This window comes from Salmo trutta, chromosome 34, assembly GCF_901001165.1.
Source record: "Salmo trutta chromosome 34, fSalTru1.1, whole genome shotgun sequence".
Lineage (NCBI taxonomy): Eukaryota > Metazoa > Chordata > Actinopteri > Salmoniformes > Salmonidae > Salmo > Salmo trutta.
The window spans coordinates 28700866-28728590 of NC_042990.1; the positions used below are offsets into that span (position 1 = coordinate 28700866).

Below are 27725 nucleotides of genomic sequence, written 5' to 3' on the forward strand. Positions count from 1 at the left end.
GGGTTTGGGTTGGGTGGGTAGTGCTGGTGAGGAATAGGGTAACGTTTGGGGGTGTATACATGGTGGGGGGTGACCAGGGGTTGTCACGACGATCGTCTCTAGCCCTGCATCTTGCGGATGATGTCGGCGGAGACGGGCGGGTGGAAGTTGATGGTGTGGTGTCTCAGGCCCTGGGACGTCTTGTAGCTCTTCCCACAGCGGCACTTGAAGGGCTTCCGCACACGGATCTGGGTCCGGTGGCCGTTCTTGGCATGGTATTTAATACCGTTCACATTCTGAATGACGGGGAGAGACATTATCAGGAGGACAACAGGAGGACCCTGGCCTGGGCTGGTCAAGCGGTCTAAGACGCTGCCTCCAGAATACCTGTGCAAGTGTGGGTTTAAATCCAAATGACTGCTGTTCTAACACACCCTCTCCTCCCACCTCTCCTCCCACCTCTCCTCCCACCTCTCCTGTCAGTCTTACTATCTCATCTAATAAAAAAAAAATACAAAAGGAATAAAAATAATAATTTCCCTTTACATTTTCTCAGTGAGGATCCTGAAAAGCAACATCCAGGAACAACATTACAAACGTTGACATTGCTAGAGGAAGATCCTGTATTGAAGTGAAAACCTCCAGTACTCAGATCATAGGCTATACTGAACTGATATATAGAGGACTAGAGTATAGCAGAAGAATAGAGCTAGGGACCAAATACAGTGAAGTGAGCTGGGGCTGAGTGTGTACTGCACCTTGTATCTCTTCTTGCAGCCAGGCACAGGGCAGGCGAAGGGTTTCTCCTCTCCTCCATTCATACACATGGAGCTGAGGATAGACTCTGAGCTGATGGCACTCTCTGTGGTCCAGGACTCATCACTGTCTGACTCCTCATAGTCCACCTCCTCATCATCATACTCACTGCCTGGAGGGGGAACACACAGAGAGAGTAAGGAGACGGAGAGAACATAACTATAGGGGAAACACAGACAGTTACATCTGTCTATTGTCTCAAGGAGAGGGGCATGGAGCAGAGAGAGAGAGGGGAATTTGATGGAACTAGGACAGAGGGTTTGGTGGATGTGTGTGTGACTCAGGGGAACCCAGGGGGAGGGGATTGGCTCCCTGAAAGAGATCATCAAGTGGGAGGTATCCTCGTTGCTTTGCCTGGAAAAAGTGCACAACTTTTTCCACTCTCACACTGACTATTACAACCCATCCCACACTGTACCCCCACCATTACACAGGAAACACTTCACCTCAGCAGGAGGAAGTGGATGGCACCCTGGCACATGTTAAAAGGATTTCAACAAGGGTGTGTGTGGGTGGGTGCGTGTGTGTGCGCAGTTGTGTAAGCGCAGACCTAATGCTGCGATTGGAAACATTTGGGCAGGAATTGCACATCTGCTTTTGGGCTCTGAAACACACACACACACACACACACACACACACACACACACACACACACACACACACACACACACACACACACACACACACACACACACACACACACACAGTGCGATAGCTGGCGTGTAATTACCAGTGTTGACTGGGTTCACTGCACACTGCAGGAACACTCTCTCCCTCTACTGAACACATGTTGCACTGGCCTGTAGTCTAGAACACTCCCAATAGGAATGTTCCATTGACCCTCAGTCTAGAACACTCCCAATAGGAATGTTCCATTGACCCTCAGTCTAGAACACTCCCAATAGGAATGTTCCATTGACCCTCAGTCTAGAACACTAGAGGTAAAGCCATTTAGAAGACACTTTTATCCAAAGAGACTTACAGTAGTGGGTGCATACATTTCCTGATGGGTGAACCCAGCGATAAGCAAACTCACAACCCTGGAGTTGCGATCACCATGTTTTACACAGTGTGTCACACAGAACCACACATCTTCAGTAGGGCCGAGACAATACCAGTGTCACAATACCCCGAAGCAGACCCAATTCTTTGGTCCTTTAAAAACTGTCTGTATGTAAAATATTGTGTGCTATTGTTTGGAAAATAAATACATGTGACTCTGGATGACAACATCATGATGTTTGTTTCCAACATTAGGGCTGTTTAAAAAAAATTAAAAATAATTACATCCAATTCGTGTTTTGTTTCCTTGCCACGATACTAGCGATTATCGCGATACTGGTATTGTCCAGGCCCTAATCATAAGTGTCCACTTTCTCTTACCTGTGGGTGTGCTGCTACGGAAGGAGGAGGAGGGTGTGATGGGTGGAGTCACGGGAGGAGTCAGGTTGCCGTTGCTGTGGCGTGGAGGCGTGGCCACGCTGTTTCGAGACACACCCCCTGTGATTGACAGGGAAAGTTTGGGCGTGGCCCGCTTCTTCAAGGTCTCCTGCTCCCGACGCGCCGCATCCGTCATGAACCTGGACACACATTAACACGTTACACCTATAAATAAAGATTACTTAATGATAATAAAGTAGTATCTCCCCCTCTTCTCCCTCCTCTCGCTCCCTCCCTCGCCCTAGTAGGAAGTCTACTATGTGCAGCTCACCCTGCACTAACATAAATAGCATGAGCATGTCTACTTCTGCTAAGCTTCCCAGTAAAGCAATGAAAACAATCAAGCATCCCAGAAAAGTGCTAAAAATTGCCTAAGTTAACATATGTACAGTAATTCCTCCTATAAAAGTTGCGTCATACTGCGACATCCCTTGCGGGCTGCTGCAGCATTCTGTGGCACGTTATCTATTTGTCAGCCATTTTTTCTATTGCTAGTTTGACCACCAGAGGGCATCTTTGAGAAGCATTTGATAGTCTTTCATATTGCAGGCACGCGGGAGACCGGAGTTCAATTAAGAATTTGTTCTTAACTGATTCCACATGTGTTATTTCATAGTTGTGATGTCTTCACTATTTTTGTCTTCACTAGTCGGAAGTTTACATACACATAGGTTAGTCATTTAAACTCGTTTTTCAACCACTCCACAAATTTCTTGTTAACAAACTATAGTTTTGGCAAGTCAGTTAGGACATCTACTTTGTGCATGACAAGTAATTTTTCCAACAATTGTTTACAGACAGATTATTTCACTGTATCACAATTCCAGTGGGTCAGAAGTTTACATACACTAAGTTGACTGTGCTTTATAACAGCTTGGAAAATTCCAGAAAATTATGTCATGGCTTTAGAAGCTTCTGATAGGCTAATTGACATCATTTGAGTCAATTGGAGGTGTACCTGTGGATATATTTCAAGGCCTGCCTTCAAACTCAGTGCCTCTTTGCTTGACATCATGGCAAAAACAAAAGAAATCAGCCAAGACCTCAGAAAAATAATTGTAGACCTCCACAAGCCTGGTTCATCCTTGGGAGCAACTTCCAAATGCCTGAAGGTACCACGTTCATCTGTACAAACAATAGTACGCAAGTATAAACACCATGGGACCATGCAGCCGTTATACCGCTCAGGAAGGAGACGCGTTCTGTCTCGTAGAGATGAACGTACTTTGGTGCGAAAAGTGCAAATCAATCCCAGAACAACAGCCAAGGACCTTGTGAAGATGCTGGAGGAAACAGATACAAAAGTATCTATATCCACAGTAAAACGAGTCCTATATCGACATAACCTGGAAGGCCGCTCAGTAAGGAAGAAGCCACTGCTCCAAAACCACCATAAAAAAGCCAGACTACGGTTTGCAACTGCACATGGGGACAAAGATCATACTTTTTGGAGAAATGTCCTCTGGTCTGATGAAACAAAAAAATAACTGTTTGGCCATAATGACCAATGTTATGTTTGGAGGAAAAAGGGGGAGGCTTGCAAGTCGAAGAACACCATCCCAACCGTGACGCACGGTGGCAGCATCATGTTGTGGGGGTGCTTTGCTGCCGGAGGGACTGGTGCACTTCACAAAATAGATGGCATCATGAAGTAGGAAAATTATGTGGATATATTGAAGCAACATCTCAAGACATCAGTCAGGAAGTTAAAGCTTGGTCGCAAATGGGTCTTCCAAATGGACAATGACCCCAAGCATATTTCCAAAGTTGTGGCAAAATGGCTTAAGGACAACAAAGTCAAGGTATTGGAGTGGCCATCACAAAGCCTTGACCTCAATCCTATAGAAAATTTGTGGGCAGAACTGAAAAAATGTGTGCGAGCAAGGAGGCCTACAAACCTCACTCAGTTACACCAGCTCTGTCAGGAGGAATGGGCCAAAATGCACCCAACTTATTGTGGGAAGCTTGTGGAAGGCTACCCGAAACGTTTGACCCAAGTTGAACAATTTAAAGGCAACACTACCAAATACTAATTGAGTGTATGTAAACTTCTGACCCACTGGGAATGTGATGAAAGAAATAAAAGCGGAAATAAATAATTCTCTCTACTATTATTCTGACATTTCACATTATTAAACTAAAGTGGTGATCCTGACTGACCTAAGACAGGGAATTTTTACTAGGATTAAATGTCAGGAATTGTGAAAAACTGAGTTTAAATGTATTTGGCTAAGGTGCATGTAAACTTCCGACTTCAACTGTAATATTTTAAATTGGATGTAACTGTCTTAATGTTGCTGGACCCCATGAAGAGTAGCTGCTGCCTTGGCAGGAACTAATGGAGATCCATAATAAACCCCAGGAAGAGTAGCTGCTGCCTTGGCAGGAACTAATGGAGATCCTTAATCAACCCCAGGAAGTGTAGCTGCTGCCTTGGCAGGAACTAATAGAGATCCTTAACCAACCCCAGGAAGAGTAGCTGCTGCCTTGGCAGGAACTAATGGAGATCCTTAATCAACCCCAGGAAGAGTAGCTGCTGCCTTGGCAGGAACTAATGGAGATCCATAATAAACCCCATGAAGAGTAGCTGCTGCCTTGGCAGGAACTAATAGAGATGTAACTGTCTTAGAAGAAGTCGTATCCGATGTTCTGCTTGACAGAAGCATGTTTCTCCAAACCATATTGGTGTTTAAAAGCCTGAAGAAAACCAAGGATGTGGTAGAAGTGAAGGTAGGAACTGTCCTGTATGCTAATCTTTGTCTCAATGCTCCATCAGTAGAGGAACACTGCCCTCTATAGAGTGAATGTGTGTGCGTGGCATTTATGTGTGTATCAGTGGAGGCTGCTGAGGGGAGGACGGCTCATAATAATGGCTGTAACAGCGCAGATGGAATGGCATCAAACACATGGAAACCATGCTCCAGCCATTACCACGAGCCTGTCCTCCCCAATAAGGTGCCACCAACCTCCTGTGGTATGTATGTTACCTGTTGATGTAGCTCAGGGCCAGGTAGGTGGGCTGTTGTTGCTCCTGTTTCTCCAGGACACGAGGATCTGTGTCTGAAAGAGAGAGGATGAGCGGGAGAGAAAGAGGGGTGAGAGAGAGAGAGAGAAGGGCGAGGGAGGGAGAGGGGCGAGAGAGAGGGAGAGAGGGAGAGAGGCGAGAGAGAGAGAGAGAGGAGGAGAGAGAGAGAGAGAGAGAGAGGAGAGAGAGAGAGGCGAGAGGAGAGAGAGAGAGGCGAGAGAGAGAAGAGAGAGAGAGAGGCGAGAGAGAGAGAGAGAGGGGGAGGGAAAGAGGGGCGAGTGAGAGAGAGAGAGGCGAGAGAGAGAGAGAGAGAGGCGAGAGAGGCGAGAGAGAGAGAGAGAGAGAGAGAGAGAGGAGGGAAAGAGGGGCGAGAGAGAGAGAGAGAAGGCGAGGGAGGGAGAGGGGCGAGAGAGAGGGAGAGAGGCGAGAGAGAGAGAGGCGAGAGAGAGAGAGGCGAGAGAGAGAGCGCGAGGATATGAGAGAGAGAGCGAGGCGAGAGAAGGCGGAGAGAGAGAGCGAGAGAGAGAGAGGCGAGCGAGAGAGAGCCGAGGAGAGAGAGAGGAAGCGAGGGCGAGTGATGAGAGAGAGAGCGCCGAGGATTGAGAGAGAGAGCTGAGTTTGAGAGAGAGAGAGAGGCGAGAGAGGCGAGAGAGAGAGAGGGAGAGAGAGAGAGAGATAGAGAAAGGAGCGAGAGATAGAAAAGGGGTAGTTAGTGTAAAATAGATTGATTCAACTTAAATTAGGACATACATACTGAAAGATTTCAAGACTCAGAATTTATCAGCAGAGTACATGAGAAGCACAAGGGGAGACAAACTGATAGCAAACATCCAGTACAGTACACCAGTTTTACGAAAAGTGCTTGTATATGGAGGTTTCGGGGTAAGCATGATTTATGGAGGAAATCAGTGTGCAGTAAGGTGAAATGGGTGTATGTCTGTCCTCTCTCTGTGTATGTTTGTGTGTGTGGAGGGCGGTTGGATATATACGGATATTATTAGTAAAGAAAGGCTCATAGTCCTTGTCCTGTCAATTGTAGCAGATGGTTGATTACATGGCACCATGGTACAGAGAGGGTTATGTACCCAAGAACACTGTACATAGTACCATGGTACAGAGAGGGTTATGTAACCAAGAACACTGTACACGGTACAGAGAGGGTTATGTAACCAAGAACACTGTACATGGTACAGAGAGGGTTATGTAACCAAGAACACTGTACATGGTACAGAGAGGGTTATGTAACCAAGAACACTGTACATGGTACAGAGAGGGTTATGTAACCAAGAACACTGTACATGGTACAGAGAGGGTTATGTAACCAAGAACGCTGTACATAGTACCATGGTACAGAGAGGGTTATGTAACCAAGAACACTGTACATGTAACCAAGAACACTGTACATGGCACCATGGTACAGAGAGGGTTATGTAACCAAGAACACTGTACATGTAACCAAGAACACTGTACATGGCACCATGGTACAGAGAGGGTTATGTAACCAAGAACACTGTACATAGTACCATGGTACAGAGAGGGTTATGTAACCAAGAACACTGTACATGGTACAGAGAGGGTTATGTAACCAAGAACACTGTACATGGTACAGAGAGGGTTATGTAACCAAGAACACTGTACATAGTACCATGGTACAGAGAGGGTTATGTAACCAAGAACACTGTACATGGTACAGAGAGGGTTATGTAACCAAGAACACTGTACATGGTACAGAGAGGGTTATGTAACCAAGAACACTGTACGTGGTACAGAGAGGGTTATGTAACCAAGAACACTGTACATGGTACAGAGAGGGTTATGTAACCAAGAACACTGTACATAGTACCATGGTACAGAGAGGGTTATGTAACCAAGAACACTGTACATGGTACAGAGAGGGTTATGTAACCAAGAATACTGTACATGGTACAGAGAGGGTTATGTAACCAAGAACACTGTACATGGTACCATGGTACAGAGAGGGTTATGTAACCAAGAACACTGTACATGGTACCATGGTACAGAGAGGGTTATGTAACCAAGAACACTGTACATAGTACCATGGTACAGAGAGGGTTATGTAACCAAGAACACTGTACATGGCACCATGGTACAGAGAGGGTTATGTAACCAAGAACACTGTACATGGCACCATGGTACAGAGAGGGTTATGTAACCAAGAACACTGTACATGGTACCATGGTACAGAGAGGGTTATGTAACCAAGAACACTGTACATGGTACAGAGAGGGTTATGTAACCAAGAACACTGTACATGGTACCATGGTACAGAGAGGGTTATGTAACCAAGAACACTGTACATGGCACCATGGTACAGAGAGGGTTATGTACAGGGGATGGAAGGAGTTGGAGATTATGATGGATATACTAGAAATATCACACACACACACACACACACACACACACACACACACACACACACACACACACACACACACACACACACCTCAGTAACACTGCAGCAGGGAGCTTCCACTGCCTCGGGCCACCAGCCCAAACTTAAAAAACTGAGCCTGTGAGCATGAGTGTGTGTGAGTGTGTGCATGTGTGTGAGAGAGTGTGTGCAATGTGATGAATGTGTGCTAAGCCACAAGTCCACACTACCACCATGTGGTCAACAGGGTGAAAGCCCACTACACTGAAGGTAAATACAGTCAATAGCCGAATACATATGCAATGGATTGTTGTGAATGTGTACAGCCTAATTCATAAAACCTACCTTACGTACCTATGCAACACAAGAACACAATTAGCTAAGCAAAATGGTGATCCTGCGTACTTGCGTCGAGTTTATAATTGAGTTTACACGCATTTCATCTGATGTGCACTATTCATGAGTCAACCACACTGTGCTTAAGTGTACACACTATTAAATATGTTTAGCTTTTAGAATATATTGTGTTTCTGAGTATCAGTTCAGCATTGGTATGAGCCTCAATACATGTGTGAGAGTGGAGACAACGTGTGTGTATAATGGTTCACAGATGACCAGAGCTAGATTATCTCTGTGCCATTTTTAACAGTCTCCCTCTGTGTGTGTGTGTGTGTGTGTGTGTGTGTGTGTGTGTGTGTGTGTGTGTGTGTGTGTGTGTGTGTGTGTGTGTGTGTGTTTGGTCTTGGAAGTACTTTGGCTTCAGACATTCACACCTCATAATTAAGAAAGAATGAAGACTTCCCACAGTGCAGGAGCACACCAAGGAGACCAGCAAACACCCATACAACCTGACAAACACACACACAAAAAGCAGCAGTCTCTCTCGCTCCCTCTCTCTTTCTGAATCTCTCACACACACGTCTGAGGTGGTCCACTGAGGTGGTCTTAAGCAGGTTTTTACTGCTGTGCTTTAATCATTCTACCTGCTGCTGAGATCCAGAAACCAGAACACTTAACTTAGCATACATACATTCTATGAGAGCGAGAGAGAGAAACAGAGAGAGAGGAGAGAGAGAGAGGGCATAGGTGGGTGAAGAGAGCGAGAGTAAAGCATAAAAACACACCGAGACTGACGATATGTACTTATCACAGTAGGAGGCCATTCCTTATATTGCTAGAACAAAAGACGTACAGTACCAGTCAAAAGTTTGGACACACCTACAGGGTTTTTCTTCATTTTGACTATTTTCTATATTGCAGAATAATAGTGAAGACATCAAAACTATGAAATAACACATATGGAATCATGTAGTAAGCAAGAAAATGTTTAACAAATTAAAATATTAACAAATCAAAATGTACTGAGATTCTTCAAAGCAGCCTCTAAGGATGCACGATATATCAGTGAAAATATCGTAATCGGCTGATATTAGCTAAAAATGCCAACATCGGCATCAGCCCGATGTTATTTAACTAGGCAAACTGACTTGCCTAGTTAAATAAAGGACACACACACACACAAATATATATATTTTGTTGGCATTTACGTATTTCTCCATTACCAGTAAAACATCATCAAAACCTTTTTCTTTCACTTACTTGCTGTGCTGTTTCGTCGATAATGTCTTCAGTCATTTCATTCTCAACCAGGATTTCTATGGAACGCCGTTTGGGTCTTTGCGTGTCAAAAAAGATACACGTCAAATAACACTATTTGACGTGTCAAATAAGCTTGTTGACCAATCAGGATCTGAATATGACTGCACGTCACATAATTTAACGCATTCATTAAAAAAAAAGTAGTTATTACACATTGATTACACTATCAATCGTATTTCATGTCACAACGATACGTATGCTATGATGCTGGTAAAGTTGTCTCGCACACCTACAGTGCTGGTCATTTAAAAAAAGCTAGCTATCTCATGGATGCAAACAATGTTCTTCACCAAAAACATAGCAAAAACAACAAATCTGTTTCAGTAGCTATAGTTAGCCAGCTAACTATATATCTAGATGTCATCATCTAAAATAACCCTAACTTATAAGACAGTTCTTATTTGATTAATGGTGGTCGGACCCATCTATGTGAAGCTAGCCCCAATAAGGATTAGCCACAATAGTGGAATTTGCGGTTAGCCTTCAAAATAAAGGTATGGCATAATTCTACTATTTGTATTCATTTGCATCACTGTCAATTACATACTTTTATTTTGAAGGCAAACCGCAAATTCCACTATTGTGCCTAATCCTTATTGTGGTTAGCTTCACAACACATAACCCAGTCCGGTCGAGCCTCACTAGCCAGATGGCTGCTTATAACGTTAGCTTTGGGCAACAGGGTTAAGTAGCTGGCTAGCTATTGATTTTCATGAACTGAAGTTCAATTTCAATAGGCGAACAAGTGGCAACCTAGCTAATACTTACTCACAAAGATTCCTAAATCATTGCTAAGAATTATGAAAATGACTGCAGTTTCTACTGGTCATTGTTTTCAGGCTGGTTGTATTGGTGCTAGCTAGGTACCCCAGAAGTTGTGGTCGAACAAATTATGCTTTATTACCAACGCTGTATTGCAAACACATCGTTCGTGGCTGGTGTTTGCAGACTTTTTTGTACAGCTTTGACAGTGCTACTGTATCTTTTTTGACACGCAAAGACCCAAACGGCACTCCATAGTATGTATGTCATGAAGCTAATAGCAGTGACGCTATTACTGTGTTACTCCGGTAGAGCAACATCTGAAAAATAGCGCACTACCGGTGCCAACATCACCCACGACTGAGAACGGTTGATTGTCAAGGGCAATGAATTCCATTGTCTTGGCTTTAATGGATTTCACCATTGAGTTGTCTCGCTGAAATTGTCTTACTCTTTCAACTGACTGTTCGACTTGTTGCCTGCTCGATCTACACAGCAGACATTGTGGGCTAGGATAGGGATGCTGTGTTGCAAGTGAACCGCAAAATTTCACATGGAGTCATTAAAAAGACTAACTACCCGCTATTCAAAGTGTTCTGACAAAATTAAGGGAATCGATCACAAACATTGGCACATTCTAAAATCCGATGATAGTCTCGGTAATGTGTTTTCGGACCTTCCCTTGGTTGTATTCTCGCGGGGCAGAAATCTCCGAGACCAACTGATACACTCTGATTTACCATCCCAAGATATTCCTGAACGTCTATTTCGATCCCAATCAAAGGTGTTATTACGTGCTCCACTAAGGCAGTTATTTATCTTATAACTTGTCCTTGTGGTAAAAAGCGCAAATGAAAAGTACGTATCTCAGATCATCGTAGCACCATTAGGTGCAAAAAGTCGACTTACCCAGTTGCGGCCCACTTTTTGGAAGCAAACCACTGGATTTCGTCTCTGCGTTATATTGGCATTAAACATGTCACCCTCCCTAGGAGAGGGGGTGACCTTGATAATTTATTGTTAAAACGAGAGGCCGTCTGGATCTTTCATTTAAAGACCCTTGCTCCCTTCGGTCTCAATGTAGACTTTGATCTGAAGCCATTCTTGTGATTGTGACTTTTGCCATTGTAATTGTTTGTAAGCTTGTGTAGTCTAAAATGAATCTATGATCATATGCTATTCATTTGTATGCTGTACTTTGTATGCCATTTTAATATTTGAGAATTAACCAATATTAGGCCACACTTGACCATGATTACAGACACCTGTGTGTCTTTTGACACTATATAAACGAGTCATCTCGCAGTGTTTTCATTATACCCTGATGAAGACAGCTTGGCTGTCCAAACGTTGGATATTACATTTTTGCATCTGAGCTCCTAGAGTGTGCAGCTCTCCTTTATTTTCAAGTGTTCTACTCTGCTAGCCAGCACCTCGCCTAAATAGGTGTGCGTTTCTTTTTCTTCTAGGTCATTACGTCATGTACCTACGTTATATATGCACGGCATAAACTAGACATCGGGCCGATACCGATGTCGGTATTTTTAGCTACTACCAGCCGATTCCGATATGTTCACCGATATATCGTGCATCCCTAATTGAGACCAAGGTCTCTTTTACAAGGGAGCCCTGGATTTCACAATTACACAATCACGGCAGCGTAGGAGCATAGGAAATACACCAACAAAATACAAATACTGTGCTAACCCTACACAACACAATCATGCAAAACAACTACATTCCTCAGTAGAGGTCCTCAATCTACATTCTGAATTGCCTGTAAGGTATTCTAAAGATAGTTCTTCGCACCTCACTTATGGAACAAAAAGCAGTTTTTTCCTAAATCTTTTAGTGGCAGACGGAATTTCAAAAATTCACCATCCTTGTGACCGGGTATGGTATCTCGTACTTCTAAATGTTAGTAACAACAATGTTAGGTAATGCGGGAGTTTTAAAGGGCTTTATTAATTAACAGAATGCAGTGTTTCGACCTAGCTAGCATACAACAGAATGTCAAGTAGGGCAGGGCGATACATCTAATTCATTTGATTAATTCAAATGTATGTTTTTGCATGATATTCCAAATGCCTGTATCGCTAGAATCAAGGTTTAGTTATTTTTCAGTTTTTATGAGTGTTTATGTCTGCTGGTTCTCATGGTGTATTTTTGGTCTCGTCTTCTTTGCTCCTCTGTGCACATTCCCATTTACACCAGAGATCTGTATATAATGATGAGATGCAAGTCTCCGCCCTAACAATGGGAGTTGTTGTCCCAAAGGCGGGAAGGCAGGCGACAAGACTAGGTCCAAAATATATTTTAGAAAGAGGTTGCTTCGCCTCTTCCGCTAAGGTTTACACATACACCAAGTCCCTCCCCCTGCATCTCATGCCAACAAAATTGAGAGATCACATCTTCCTCTCTGACAAGTGGTTTAAACTCACCATTTGCATTTGAGGTTTGGTCCAACAGAATCGGTCATATGGACACCAAAACACATGAAAACATTATTTTACTGTAATAGAGAAGATAAAAAGGGTATCGTTAGAAAAGTTATGTCTCAACTACTCACATTGCGCGCAGAGCAGACAACTAAATCGAGAGTATCAATGAACATTGATTCTGTAAAATGAATGCTCAGTTTGTCGCGGCATTGGGGTACCAAGTACCGGTAGAAGCATTATAGCCAAAGACCATTTTATAAATGTGTAATAAGCATAAAACAGAATTATATACGGAATTGGCAACTCGTTATCAGAAGCGGGTCTGGGTCAATTGAAGTCTCCATAACTTCAGAGAGGATCCTAAAAATTCCACACCAATAACAATACAGGTTAGAGCATAGGGCAAAGCAGTGGAGTAGTGTACCCTGCTCAGCCTGACATTTATCACACATAGGGGATGTACCAGGAAATATCCTATGCAGTTTGGTTTTGGAATAGTGTAATCTGTGTAATACCTTGAATTGTATGAGACGATGTCTGGAGTTAATGGAGCAGGTGTGGATATACTCCAAGCTATCTTCCCAGTCTGCCACCGAAATGTCAGTGCCTAGTTCTTCCTCCCATTTTGCCTTAATGGCATCAGTAGAAGGTATGCTAACAGATTGAAAAGCGTCATATAGACGAGATATCAGTTTGTCTGAGGTGGGGCATATTTTTATGCATCCGTCAAACATGGGAGGTTTAGCATTCCCAAATGTCGGAAGGTATTTTCTAACATAGTCTCTAATTTGTAGGTATCTGAAAAAGTTACTTCTGGGAAGATTATAAGTTTCCCTCAGCAACTCAAATAGGCAAAGGTCCCTTCTATTTATAGATCCCCTATGGTATTTATCCCTAGCTCTCCCCATCACTCAAAGGTGTTATCAAGGTTAGAGGGGGCAAAGGAGGGATTCCTCGAAACAGAGAGCATGAATGATATTGGTCTAAGATCAAAGTGGACTTTAATTTGCTTCCAGATTCGGACTGTGCTATGTATTAGGTTGTTACTATAAAGTGACATCTCCAGATTGACAGGCGACAAAATCCCACGCCAATAGAGAATCCTCACGCTCCATACTAAGCCAGCTGGATGGCGGGAGTGCGTCATCCAGCAGAAACATAACAGCGCGGAGGTTAGAGGCCCAGTAGTAAAATATAACATGTGGGAGACAATCCTCCTTCCATCTTGGATTTACAGAGGTGTTTTTTACCTATCCTGTGTGTTTTATAATCCCAGATGAAAGGATTGATAATAGAGTCCAGTTGTTTATGAAAGGATTTAGGTATGATTACTGGGATGTTCTGGCATAGGTAGAGTAGTTGTGGGAGGAAGACCATTTTAATGGCATTAATAATCCATCTGAGCAGAGAAATTGGGAGAGTTCTCCAAAATTGTATGTTTGCCTTGAGTTTTTGCATCAGAGAGGGGAAATTCTCTTTAAATAGTGAAGAGTATTGTTTGGTAACTACAATTCCTAGGTAGGTACATTTTTTGGAAGATAACTGGAAGATGTTCTAACCAAGAGGTGTTTTGCAACCATATGGGCATTAATTCGCCCTTGTTCCAATTGATTCTGTATCCCGAGAAGGTACCAAACAAGTTAATCACATCAAGAATAGCTGGAATACTAGCTTGGGGTTCTGTTACATAGAGGATAATGTCATCTGCGTATAGGGAAATCTTATTTAGAGTATCTTTAGTATTATAGCCGTGTATTGCTGCATGAGCGAGAGGTTCAATAATTAGAGCAAACAGCATACGCGACAGCGCACAACCCTGCCTTGTCCCTGTATAAAGGTTAAATCGGGGCGACAATGATTGGTTAGTGAGTATTCTCGCACAGGGGTTCCTATATAAACGCTGGATCCAATTTATGAACCCATCTTCAATATTACATTTCTGTAGGACCTTGAATAGATAGGACCACTCAACTTGGTCAAAGGCTTTTTCAACATCAAGAGATATAACAGCAAGGTCCACATTAGGTAACCTCTGAGCATACATAATGTTGAAGAGGCGCCTGAGATTGAAGAATGAGTTTCTGTTAGGGATAAAGCCGGTCTGGTCCGAATGGACCAATTTTCCAATTAAAGTGCTAAGCCTGATCAAATCTTTTGGTCTGTATTAGGGAGAGATATATGACCCTACCTCTTCCGGATTTTTACCCTTCTTATGTATAACTGTAGGGAACGCCTCATCCAAAGTAGGTGGGAGAGCTCCATCCTCATTGGCCTGAACCAACATTTTGTGCAGGTAGGGAGAGAGCATGTTGTTGAATGTTTTATAGAATTCACCAGGGTATCCATCTGGGCCCGGGGTCTTGCCACTCTTCAGAGATTTAATTGTTTCTCGAATTTCTCCAAGAGATATTTCCTTATTCAGGAAGTTGGAATCTTCCTGGTTCAGGGCAGGGAGATTACAGTCCTCCAAAAAGTTTTGCATAATTAAGGGATTAGGATCCGCTTTAGATGTATATAGAGTCTCGTAAAACTGATGGAATCTGTCATTGATGTCTTTGGGAGAAGAGAGTAATTCCTGAAATGCAGATTTCACTTTGTGAATCATTTGGTCACTCACATTTTTTCAAAGTTGTCTGGCGAGTAATTTGTGTTGTTTGTCACCAAACTCAAAATATTTTTGCTTGGCGTAAAGAAAAGATTTAGCAATTTTTAGCTGAGAGAATTTGATTATATTCAAATTTTAAAGAGGTAGTTTTTTTATGTTTCTCCATAGATAGATGACTAGCATTCTCCCTATCCAGTAAGTGAATTTGTCCCTCCAATTCTACCAATTTTCCTCTGTTTTACCTACTCCTGGCAGCCTGAAAGGAGATGATACAGCCTCTCAAATAAGCCTTCAGTGTTTCCCACAGTAATGCTAGGCAAGTCTCTGTGTTGTCGTTGGTATCAAAGAAAAATGTAATTTGGTCTTTAAGATGTTCACAGAATGTTGGTTCTGTGAGGAGCTGAGGATTCAACCTCCAGACCCTCTCGTTTGGTACGATGTCACCCAATCTCAGGGAGAAGGTGAGTGGACTGTGGTCAGAGATTATAATATCATGATACCTCACATTACAGGTATAGGAGAAGGTGAGTGGACTGTGGTCAGAGATCATAATATCATGATACCTCACATTACAGGTATAGGAGAAGGTGAGTGGACTGTGGTCAGAGATCATAATATCATGATACCTAACATTACAGGTATAGGAGAAGGTGAGTGGACTGTGGTCAGAGATTATAATATCATGATACCTCACATTACAGGTATAGGGGAGTAGTTTAGCATCAACCAAAAAGTAGTCAATTCGGGTATAAACATTGTGAACATCAGAGTAAAAGGAGTATTTGCATTGTGTGCCCTCCCCCAACAGCTCTTTTAACGCTGCTGCTACTCTCCGTTTATCATATACGCATAGTCACTTTAACAATACATTCATGTACATACTACCTCAATTGGGCTGACCAACCAGTGCTCCCGCACATTGGCTAACCGGGCTATCTGCACTTTGTCCCACCCACCACCCGCCAACCCCTCTTTTACGCTACTGCTACTCTCTGTTCATCATATATGCAGTCACTTTAACCATATCTACATGTACATACTACCTCAATCAGCCTGACTAACCGGTGTCTGTATATAGCCTTGTTACTTTTATAGCCTCGCTACTGTATATAGCCTGTCTTTTTACTGATGTTTTCTTTCTTTACTGACCTATTGTTCACCTAATACCTTTTTTGCACTATTGGATAGAGCCTGTAAGTAAGCATTTCACTGTAAGGTCTACACCTGTTGTACTCGGAGCACGTGACAAATAAACTTTGATTTGAGTATTCCCTACCCGTAGGGTTAGAGATCCTCCATATATCAAATAAGTTCGAATTTTGTATGTAGGTATTCAAGAATTCCCTTGAATAGGAGGTAGGGGTACGCCGGGTAGAGGATCTATCCAAATATTGGTCTAGCACACAGTTAAGGTCCCCTCCAATGACCAGGTTAGTATGGGAGATATCTGGAATCAGGGAAAGGACTCTTTTGAAAAAAGAGGGGTTATCAATGTTTGGCCCATAGATATTTAGCAGAGTTACAGAAGATCTCTCCTATTACGATCACATAACGGCCCTCTTTATCCGCAATAGTTGTTTTATGTAGAAAGGGAATTCCTATCCATACCAGAATCGCTGTGTCTCTCGTTTTGGCAGAGAAGTTAGAGTGATACAAATGCCCCACCCACCTACATTTACGTCTGCTAATGAGAATTGTTTTTCAGATGGGTTTCTTGCAAAACTATAATATCAGACGAGAGTGCTTTCAAGTGGGCTAGGAACTTGCCTCTCTTAATTGGTTTGTTTAAACCCTTGACATTCCAGGAAGTAAATGTAAGCCCCGCCCTCCTCTTGTTTGTAGTTCCTATGGTGGCCTGCATAACATGGAACTCAATAAAAAGGTAAGAAAGCGCAACAAACCATCACGATCAGCATATGTAGCACCTACACCCAAGCAGTATCCAACCGACGCCTCTGCCCCAGCAAGCACCTTTACTCTCCTTCGTGCTGCTTTTGATACCATCGATCACCACATTCTTTTGGAGAGATTGGAAACCCAAATTGGACTACACGGACAAGTTCTGGCCTGGTTTAGATGTTATCTGTCGGAGATAATAGTTTGTCTCTGTAGATGGTTTGTCCTCTGACAAATCAACTGTAAATTTCGGCGTCCCTCAAGGCTCCGTTTTAGGACCACTATTGTTTTCACTATATATTTTACCTCTTGGTGAATTCATTCGGAAACATAATGTTAACTTTCACTGCTATGCGGACGACACACAGCTGTACATTTCAATGAAACATGGTGAACCCCTAAAATTGCCCTCCCTGGAAGCCTGTGTTTCAGACATAAGGAAGTGGATGGCGGCAAATGTTCTACTTTTAAACTCGGACAAAACAGAGATGATAGTTCTAAGTCACAAGAAACAAAGATCTACTGTTGAATCTGACAATTAATCTTGATGTTTGTACAGTCGTCTCATATAAAACTGTGAAGGACCCTTGCGTTATTTTGGACCCTGATCGCTTTTTTGATGAACATATCAAGACTGTTTCAAGGACAGCTTTTTTCCATCTACTTAACATTGCAAAAATCAGAAACTTTCTGTCCAAAAATGATGTAGAAAATGTAATCCATGCTTTTGTCACTTCTAGGTTAGACTACTGCAATGCTCTACTTTCCATCTACCCAGATAAAGGACTGAATAAACTTTAGTTAGTGCTAAACACGGCTGCTAGAATCTTGACTACAACAAAAACATTTGATCATATTACTCCAGTGCAAGCCTCTCTACACTGGCTTCCTGTTAAGGCTAGGGCTGATTTCAAGGTTTTACTGTTAACCTACAAAGCATTACATGGGCTTGCGCCTACCTATCTTTCCGATTTGGTCCTGCCGTACATACCTACACGTACACTACATTCACAAGACACAGGCCTCCTTACTGTCCTTAGAATTTCTAAGCAAACAGCTGGAGGCAGGGCTTTCTCCTATAGAGCTCCATTTTTATGGAATGGTCTGCCTATCCATGTGAGAGACGCAGAGTCGGTCTCTACTTTTAAGTCTTTATTGAAGACTCATCTCTTCAGTAGGTCCTATGATTCAGTGTAGTCTGGCCCAGGAGTGTGAAAGTGAAAGGAAAGGCACTGGAGCAACAAACCACCCTTGCTGTCTCTACCTGGCCGGTTTCCCTCACTCCACTGGGACTCTCTGCCTCTAACCCTACTACAGGGGCTGAGTCACTGGCTTACTGGTGCTCTTCCATGCCGTCCCTAGGAGGGGTGCGTCACTTGAGTGGGTTGAGTCACTGACGTGGTCTTCCTGTCCGGATTGGCGGCCCCCCCTCGGGTTCGTGCCATGGGGGAGATCTTCGTGGGCTATACTCAGCCCTTTCTCAGGATAGTAAGTTGGTGGTTGAAGACATCCCTCTAGTGGTGTGGGGGCTGTGCTTTGGCAAAGGGGTGGGGTTATATCCTGCCTATTTGGCCCTGTCCAGGGGTATCGTTGGACGAGGCCACAGTGTCTCCGACCCCTCCCGTCTCAGCCTCCAGTATTTATGCTGCAATAGTTTGTGTCGTGGGGCTAGGGTCAGTCTGTTATATCTGGAGTATTTCTCCTGTCTTATCCAGTGTCCTGTGTGAATTTAAGCCGGACTATGTACAGCTGCAGCCATCGGTTAGCTGCTCGGATCGCTGATGTTTAAATTTAGTGAGGGAAATATAAGTTGAGGTAATATGAACATGTAGGTAGACTTATTAAAGTGACTATGCATAGATATTTACAGAGTAGCAGCAGCGTAACGCAAATAGTCTGAGTAGCCATTTCACTAGAAGTTCAGGAGTCTTATGGCTTGGGGGTAGAAGCTGTTTAGAAGCCTCTTGGACCTAGACTTGGCACCCCGGTACCGCTTGCCGTGCGGTAGTAGAGAGAACAGTCTATGACAAGGGCAGCTGGAGTCAATGACAATTTTTAGGGCCTTCCTCTGACACCGCCTGGTATAGAGGTCCTGGATGGCAGGACTATGGTGGTCTGCTTAAAACATGTTGGTATTACAGACTCAGACAGGGAGAGGTTGAAAATGTCAGTGAAGACACTTGCCGGTTGGTCAGCACATGCTCGCAGTACACATCCTGGTAATCCATCTGGCCCTGCAGCCTTGTGAATGTTGACCTGTTAAAAGGTCTTACTCACATGAGCTGCGAAGAGCGTGATCTCACAGTCATCCGGAACAGCTGGTGCTCTCATGCATGTTTCAGTGTTATTTACCTCGAAGCGAGCATAGAAGTAGTTTAGCTCATCTGGTAGGCTCGTGTCACTGGGCAGCTCTCGGCTGTGCTTCCCTTGGTAGTCTAATGGTTTGCAAGCCCTGCCATATCCGACGAGCGTCGGAGCCGGTATAGCACGATTCGATCTTAGTCCTGTATTGACACTTTGCCTGTTTGATGGTTCATCGGAGGGCATAGCGGGATTTCTTATAAGCTTCCGGGTTAGAGTCCCGCTCCTTGAAAGTGGCAGCCCTAGCCTTTAGCTCAGTGTGGATGTTGCCTGTAATCCATGGCTTCTGGTTGGGGTATGTACGTACGGTCACTGTGGGGACGACGTCATCGATGCACTTATTGATGAAGCCAATGACTGATGTGGTGTACTCCTCAATACCATTGGAAGAATCCCAGAACATATTCCAGTCTGTGCTAGCAAAACAGTCCTGTAGCTTAGCATCTGCTTCATCTGGCCACTTTTCTATTCATCGAGTCACTGGTGCTTCCTGCTTAAATTTTTGCTTGTAAGCAGGAATCAGGAGGATAAAATTAAGGTCAGATTTGCCAAATGGAGGACGAAGGAGAGCTTTGTATGCATCTCTGTGTGTGGAGTAAAGGTAGTCTTGAGTTTTTTTCCCACTCTGGTTGCACATTTAACATGCTGATAGAAATTTGGTAAAACAGATTTAAGTTTCCCTGCATTAAAGTCTCCGGCCACTAGGAGCACCGCCTCTGGATGAGCATTTTCCTGTTTGCTTATGGCGGAATAAAGCTCATTGAGTGCGGTCTTAGTGCCAGAATCGATCTGTGGTGGTATGTAGACAGCTACGAAAAATACAGATGAAAACTCTAGGTAGATAGTGTGGGCTACAGCTTATCATGAGATACTCTACCTCAGGCAAGCAAAACCTCAAGACTTCCTTAGATATCGTGCACCAGCTGTTTACATATATGCATAGTCTGCCACCCCTTGTCTTACCAGACGCCGCTGTTCTATCCTGCCGATACAGCGTATAACCAGCCAGCTGTATGTTGACAATGTCGTCGTTCAGCCACGACTCCGTGAAGCATAAGATATTACAGTTTTAATGTCCCGTTGGTAGTTTAATATTCCTTGTAGGTCGTCAATTTTATTTTCCAATTATTGCACGTTAGCTAGAAGAACGGAAGGCAGGGGGGGTTTATTCGATTGCCTGCGAATTCTCAGAAGGCAGCCCGACCTCCGTCCTTTTTTTCTCTGTCTCTTCACGCCAATGACGGCGATTTGGGCCTGTTCCCGGGAAAGCAGTATGTCCTTCACGTCGGGCTCATCGGACTTATGCCAGTTCGTGGTGATTAATCGCTGTTCTGATGACCAGCAGTTATTTTTGCTCATGAGAGACGTTAGCTGCAACAATATGTACAAAATAAGTAAAAAAAATAAGTTAAAACGCAAAAAACGAACATAAAAACACAATCGGTTAGGAACACGTAAAACGTCAGCTAGCTTCTCCGGCGTCGTCCATTTAGCAACATTGATTGGACTAAATTGTTTTTGGTATCTTTAAGTTTGTTTTCAGTGTATTAAACTAGCCATATAAAGCCTTGTTGATTTGATGATGTTTAAATGTTTAAGTTGAAATGGTGCTGAAATAGCAGAGGCAGTGTGTCTGTTGTCTTTGTGCGGACTTCCGGTAACTCCGTGGTTCTAAATCACTAGTTTAGTAAACTGTCAAAAAAGAAACATGAACTTGCTTGACCATGCTGCAGGTGATAACTGTTTGTATGCGATATTTGCTTTGTGTGTTTTCGCCAGACAGAGTTTGCTCTCCGGTTTTGTGATTAAACAAATATATGTGTAGTTTAATTTATTCCGCCGCTGTGTGACTTGTCTTTTTGTTGTCACCGCCTTATTGTATATCGTGGTCACGTATGAACTAACGGGTTATAGAGCAAACATAATTATCACAACATAGGTTGTAATATGGCTGTTTTAGTGTCTCGTCTTCCTAAGTGATTTTACCCACGCACCACTACTGCTTTATAGACAGACTTGAAAGCCAGATCAGTGACTACAACAAAAACAGGTTAAAATATTTTGATAAAATCATATTAGTGGGTCTTATGGTTGTGGACGGCTTGTATTTAGCCTAGGTATAACGTCACAAGCCCTGAATTCTTTAGATTATTGCTACCCGTTTGAAATTCGGTGTATTTGACCTTAAAATTGTACAACACTTAGAGAAAACATTTCAAACATTTAGATATATAGCGTGAATCGCCCATAAGTTAAAAATTAAAAATAAAGAAATTGAGACATGATTTTTAGGCCATATCGCCCAGCCCTAATGTCAAGCTCCCCAAAGCTAACCACATACTCTAGCATGTTGGGGATGGGGGAGGGGGGAATTAAGTAAACCAGGTGCAGAGAGGGGGAGAGCAATAAATGTTCCCCAACTTTATGGCTTCCGTTCACCTAGCAGGACAGGAAGCAAGTACACTCCTGATACCGCCACTGTGTTTGCGCGCGCACACAGAAGTGGTCCCGTGTGGCTCAGTTGGTAGAGCATGGTGCTTGCGTCGCCAGGGTTGTGGGTTTGATTCCCAAGGGGGACAAGTATGAAAAATTTATGCATTCACTACTTTAAGTCGCTCTGGATAAGAGCGTCTGCTAAATGACAAAAAAACTAAATCAAAACGGAGCTTGTGTCACACTGGTCCAGTTCTCTCCATAAGACAGTGTGTGGCATGGGAGTATACCTGCGTATAAGAGTGTAAATTGGGGGCATAAGAGAGTCATAAATATAGTCCAAATTAGTGTTCCTGTCATTAAATCAGCTACCCATCAAACAGCACTCTACTAACTTCAACACAACATCGCCTTTCTGACCAACAGTCTACTACTGCCTCCTACCGGTCAAAGATAAGGCCCCACCTGTGTGTGCGTTTTTTTGTTTATCTATACTTGTGGATACCAGAAGTCCTCACAAGGATAGTAAAAAAAGGAAAATTCGGACAAGTGGGGACATTTTGCCGGTCCCCACGAGGAAAAATGCTATTTTAGGTTTAGCCTCGGGTTAGAATTAATGTTAGGGGTTACGGTTAGGTTTAGGTAAAGTTTTAGGGTTAGGAGTTTGGGGTTAAGGTTAGGCTTAGGGTTAGGTTAAGGGTTAAGGTTACATTTAGGGGAAATAGTATTTTGTATGGGAATCAATTATTTAGTCCCCACAAGGATAGCAATACAAAAGTGTGTGTGTGTGTGTGTGTGTGTGTGTGTGTGTGTGTGTGTGTGTGTGTGTGTGTGTGTGTGTGTCAGTCACAGCAGGCCAAGAATGCGGGTCTTGTTTTCCAGACTGCTAATTAAGCCAGAGTGTGTTTTAATGTGTTTCTGAAGCAGCAGGCACCGGATGGAGAGAGAGGGAAGAGAGAAAAAGGAGGAGAGTGGGGAAAGAGAGGGAGGGTACACCCCTCTGTAATTACACTTCCCAGTGCATGTTGGGGCTTTCAGGCCCTGCGACTTCTGAGGGTGTGCGTGTGTTGCGGTGGTGTATTTTCCATTCTGGGACACACTAATTGCCTCGTTACGCCCAGACAGGTCATTTGGAGCACACACACACACACACACCTTCCATGTCACACCTCAGCATTGAGTTCAGAGGGTTAGAGAGGAAACAGCCACCAACACAACAGGCATCAACAACCAACACAAACATGGACCCTGTTCAAATACTTATACAGTGTACCCTACCTTCCACCCTTCCTTCCCACCTCCCTCCCTTCAGGTCCTGGATTAAATCACTGATCTGACATGACTGGGTTGACATGACTGGGTTAGTAAGATATGTTGTAGTGGAATCATTGCTTTCACATCCTACACACATAACATAATCACAAGAAAAAAACACATATGCCTACTCCAAAAACGGAGTTAAGACAAACTAATAACACAGGAAAGGATGCCATTTTCAACTATAGCGATGCTCTTCCAACTTTGGAGTGTAACAGTACAGTAGTCAGTAAGCAATAGTAAGAGCTTAACAGAACAGTGAAAAGAAGCAGTGCTACACTGACCCCTTCTGGTCACAGACAGATATACAGTGCCTGTTCTATGATTACATTATATTAGCAGACTCACATACACAACAACCTTAGATCTAGGTTACATTTGACAGCTAACAGGATACATGAGTAACAGAGACAAGTTGTACTAGCAACATTCACCAAATTAGGAAGCACTGTGTGTGGCATCTCTGCCCCTCTCTCTCTGTTTCCCTCTCCTTCACGCTCTTCTACTCCTCTTTCCTCCCCTCTCTCTATCTCTAGGTAGCACAGGGAAGGGGTGGTTTCAGGTGAGAGGCAGGTATGTACTTGTTCAGGTAAAGACAACAGAACACTGGCAGTCTGGCACACAGCTAGCCAAGGCTGACATCACTACATTGCTCTTCTCTGACCACACACACATCTAACTTAAAGACATGATCATACATGTAACCTACATACAGGACAACCCTGTACCTCAGAAACACAAACACAAAGACTGCAGGAATGTCCAACAGAGCTGTTGCCAGATAATTAAATGTTAATTTCTCTACCATAAGCCGCCTCCAATGTCGTTTAAGTGAATTTGGCAGTACGTCCAACTGGCCTCACAACCGTAGACCACGTGTAACTACGCCAGCCCAGGACCTTCACATCCGGCTTCTTCACCTGCGAGATCGTCTGAGACCAGCCACCCAGACAGCTAATGAAACTGAAGAGTATTTCTGTCTGTAATAAAGCCCTTTTGCAGGGGGAAAACTCATTCCGATTGGCTGGGCCTGGCTCCCCAGTGGGTGGGCCTATGGCTACGCCCCTGCCCAGTCATGTGAAATCCATAGATTTTGGCCTAATGAATTAATTTAAATTGACTGATTTCCTTATATAAACTGTAACTCTGTAAAATCATTGAAATTGTTGCATGCTGCATTTATATTTTTGTTCAGTATATTTCTTGTCTGTGGTGGGAAGGCTCTTTGATATCAAGGCTTCTTTAGAGGAGGTCCTGTTAATATTGATGACAGAGTTTCCTTTCAAAATTCTGCAACAAATCCTAGCATGATGCCACCGAATAAACCCTATCAATGGTACTGGAGTTCCAGCCGATGATGAACAGCATACTATTAGATTCTCTGACACTAGAGGGCAGTGCTGTATCTCTAAATATGGACTTCACACTTTCTGCAGCTGAACATGTCTGAGTCCTGGTGGACAACCCAGCATATCAGTAATGAAATGAGTGTATTCTCTGTGCAGGTGAACACGCATCTTCTGTATTGTAATTATTGATTTGGTAACAATTGAATGGTGAATATACTGCACTGGTAGAGCACAAGAGGTACCAAAGACAAACAAAACAAAACACACTCCTTGCTGGGTGGACAGATCTAATGAGAGTATTGATCTGATTATGTGTTATTAATGGTGTCAGTCATTGTAGCGATGCAGCTGTAGGGTCGACTCATTGACCCCACTGATCAGACTGGTGACCCCTGTTCTGCTCAGCTGCCTCAGGAGCCAGATGGTGAGTGTGTGTGGGGAGGGGGTTGTTTTCTATCCTTGTGGGTACTAGGAATCCCCATAAGGAGAGTAAAACAAGGAAAATTCTCCCTTGTGGGGACATTTTCCAGGTCCCCACAAGGACAAAGGCTATTTTATGCTCAGGGGTTAGGTTTATGGTTAGAATTAGGGTTAGGTTTAAAGTTAGAATTAGGTTTAGGTAAAATTAGATTTTTAATAGAAATACATTTTAGGTTCCCACACGTATAGTAATACCAAACGTGTGTGTGTTTTGATCTACTATCATCGTGGGTACCGGAAGTCCCCAAATGTCCCCACAAGGAGAGTAAAACAAGCCTAAAGGATTAGGGGTTAGGTTTAGGGTTACAATAAGGTTTAGAGGTTACGAGTATGGGGTTCAGTTAAGGGTTAGTGAATATAGGATTTTGCATGGAAATCTATTTTAGGTACCCACAAGAATAGTCAAGTGTGTGTGTGTGTGTGTGTGTGTGTGTGTGTGTGTGTGTGTGTGTGTGTGTGTGTGTGTCTGTATACAGTATGTGGGTGCGTGCTCACTGCTCTAAGCCTACCAGAGGTAAAAATATTGCTAGGCTCTTCACTAACCTATTCTCTGAGATAGATAGCTGACCCTTTCTCTCATCAGCTGATGTGAGTGGGTATATGATGATGATAGGTCTTCTGCCACACCTCCACCAAAACCCCCACTGCACCCCTGTCCTGTAATTAAACAACACCACGGTCACAGCTGGCTGGGGCGGAGCCTTCTTTGTATGAGAGGCAGCAGGTGTGCTGCCCCTCGGCCAATAGCATGCCCCCATCCCCCTCTGTGACAGCCTGTCTCCATGGAGACCGGCTCAGTGGAGCATCCCTTGCCCGCCCCCTCCATGTGTCCATGCTGGTATGAGCATACCATTGGCATTAATGTTGCAATATACATAGCCCTAAATGTTATTACCTCACATGATGAAAGGACTCATTGTTTTTAATCTAATGAGCAAGATTAGATAATATGTCTGATTTAGGGGCCTCAGTGCTTTTGAGACAACCAGACCAAAGGACACATTTGTTGACTTCCTCTTCTGAGAACCCTGTTGTGTTTTGGAGTAAATCGTCATGTTATTGTCTGACCTGGCTGGGCAAATGCCGATCTTTCATGCATAGACAGCATTGATCATCTGATTAGGCCTATTCTTACGAGATAACCTAATATTTGGCTCATTGCCGCAGCTGTTTTGTGATGAGTGACTCAGACAAATGGTTTTTGGTAGCATATTAAACCTCTAAGGCCTCGTAGTTATGATAACTATGCGCAATAGCTTATGGTGAAAATATTGCGTTGTACGATACTGATACATAGGCATATGTTTTATAACCATTTATATTTTTATATAAAATGAGTGCAGTCTAAATGTGATTGATGATTGCTGCAAATGTGAACTGTAGCATATCGCCTAAAGCCAAGCAAATGATATGAGCGCCTATTTTGTGGTAATCTGCAACAAGTTGAAACATTGTATTGTTACATTTTTGCAAATCAAGCACCTGAGAGACTGCAGACTGGAAACAATCTAGAAAAAGGGGAAACAACTTTGCTGGCACAAAATTCAACACATTTCAGCTGACAACAACCATATAATATGATAAACTCTGACACAAACAAAACCTAGGCTACCTCATAGGTACAAGTCTACTACTAAACTAGCGGCATTTATTATTCTAGTTGTAACTGAGTCAAATCAATTATAATTTACAATGAAGTATTATCTTAATGCATTTTCAGGGTGAGAACAGCTGAGTACTTGTGGTGACAATGGCGAGAGATAAATCCCAATCAGCGATAGGTGCTCCGCTGCATTGTAACACGGGCCTAAACGTAAACACAGCGACCAACGCAAAACCTCTGCCTGGCTAGACTATGCTAGCCTAGCCACCTATGACAACGTTATTAGTTTAATAAAACATTGCTAAACTTACGCCCTTGTTGCATAATAATAATGCAAAACTAAACCCATCCACTAAATCCGAGGGGAAGTTTGTTTTCTAAATTTTTTATTCTGCATTTGCAGCGAAAGGGTAGCAAGCAGACAGGCATAGCGGAATGCAATGCAACCGTGTTCTTCTAGCCTAGCATTGGGCTAGCTAGCTAACTATGCTACCTCTCTCCCTCCCCAACTCACCGATGTGATTGTCCTCGATATGGACGATGAGCTCGGCCAGAGACTCGAACTGGAGCCCACAACCCCCGAACCTGCAGGAGTTGGAGAAGAAAGACGCGGCGGCGATGCCTGTCATGGTTGCTGACTAGTGCATTCACTGGGAGTTCGGTAGCCGAGGCGGGCTTTGGATCCAGGGAAGGAGCAGGGCAGAGCGGGGAGCAGCGTAGCAGACACCGGGCGGCCAGGCAGGACAGTCACAGCAGCGGCGGACGCAGCTGGGGGTTGTCAGTCGTTACCACAGCCACAAAGTCATAAAGCCCGCCTACAATGTGTTTTCTTCAAAAGGTCGATGTCCGCGCCCCCGCGGAAACCTAATTAGCATAATAAAATCCCCATTAAAAACTGTCAATTTAGGGCCTCCAGAGTGGTGCAGCAATCTAAGGCACTGCATCACTACAGACCCAGGCTGTCATAGCCAGCTGTGACCCAGGAGACAGCACACAATTGGCCTAGCATTATCCAGGTTAGAGGAGAGTTTGGCTGGCAGGGATTTCCTTGTCCCATTGCACTCTAGCAACTCCTTGTGACTTCAGTCACCAGCTGGACTGTTTCCCCTGACACATTGTTGTAGCTAGCTTCCAGGTTAAGTGAGCAGTGCAGCTTGGCAAGGTCAT

At 43.6% G+C, this 27725-nt stretch overlaps 1 protein-coding gene and 1 long non-coding RNA gene across 2 annotated transcripts; one reads left to right on the plus strand and one right to left on the minus strand.

Annotated features, from left to right (window-relative positions):
- Positions 1–27341, minus strand: LOC115173953 (juxtaposed with another zinc finger protein 1). Its single transcript, XM_029732479.1, has 5 exons — positions 27073–27341; positions 5223–5295; positions 2179–2375; positions 738–907; positions 1–275 (listed from the first exon to the last, which is right to left on the minus strand). The coding sequence occupies exons 1-5, from the start codon at positions 27185–27187 to the stop codon at positions 99–101; spliced, it is 732 nt and encodes a 243-aa protein (XP_029588339.1). The 5' UTR covers positions 27188–27341; the 3' UTR covers positions 1–98.
- LOC115173955 (uncharacterized) lies at positions 15550–15845 on the plus strand. The gene is made up of 3 exons (XR_003871705.1): positions 15550–15580; positions 15707–15757; positions 15821–15845. It is a non-coding gene; the product is annotated as an uncharacterized LOC115173955 (long non-coding RNA).
- Positions 27342–27725: the final 384 nt, after the last annotated feature.

Excerpts from the sequence above, each read along its gene's own strand:
- LOC115173953 (XM_029732479.1), bottom strand. The coding sequence starts at position 27,187 with ATGACAGGCATCGCCGCCGCGTCTTTCTTCTCCAACTCCTGCAGGTTC. Across the intron at positions 5,296-27,072 it reads TATCGAGGACAATCACATCG|ACACAGATCCTCGTGTCCTG; the intron begins GTGAGTTGGGGA and ends TCTCTCTTTCAG. Across the intron at positions 276-737 it reads GCTGCAAGAAGAGATACAAG|AATGTGAACGGTATTAAATA; the intron begins GTGCAGTACACA and ends CCCGTCATTCAG.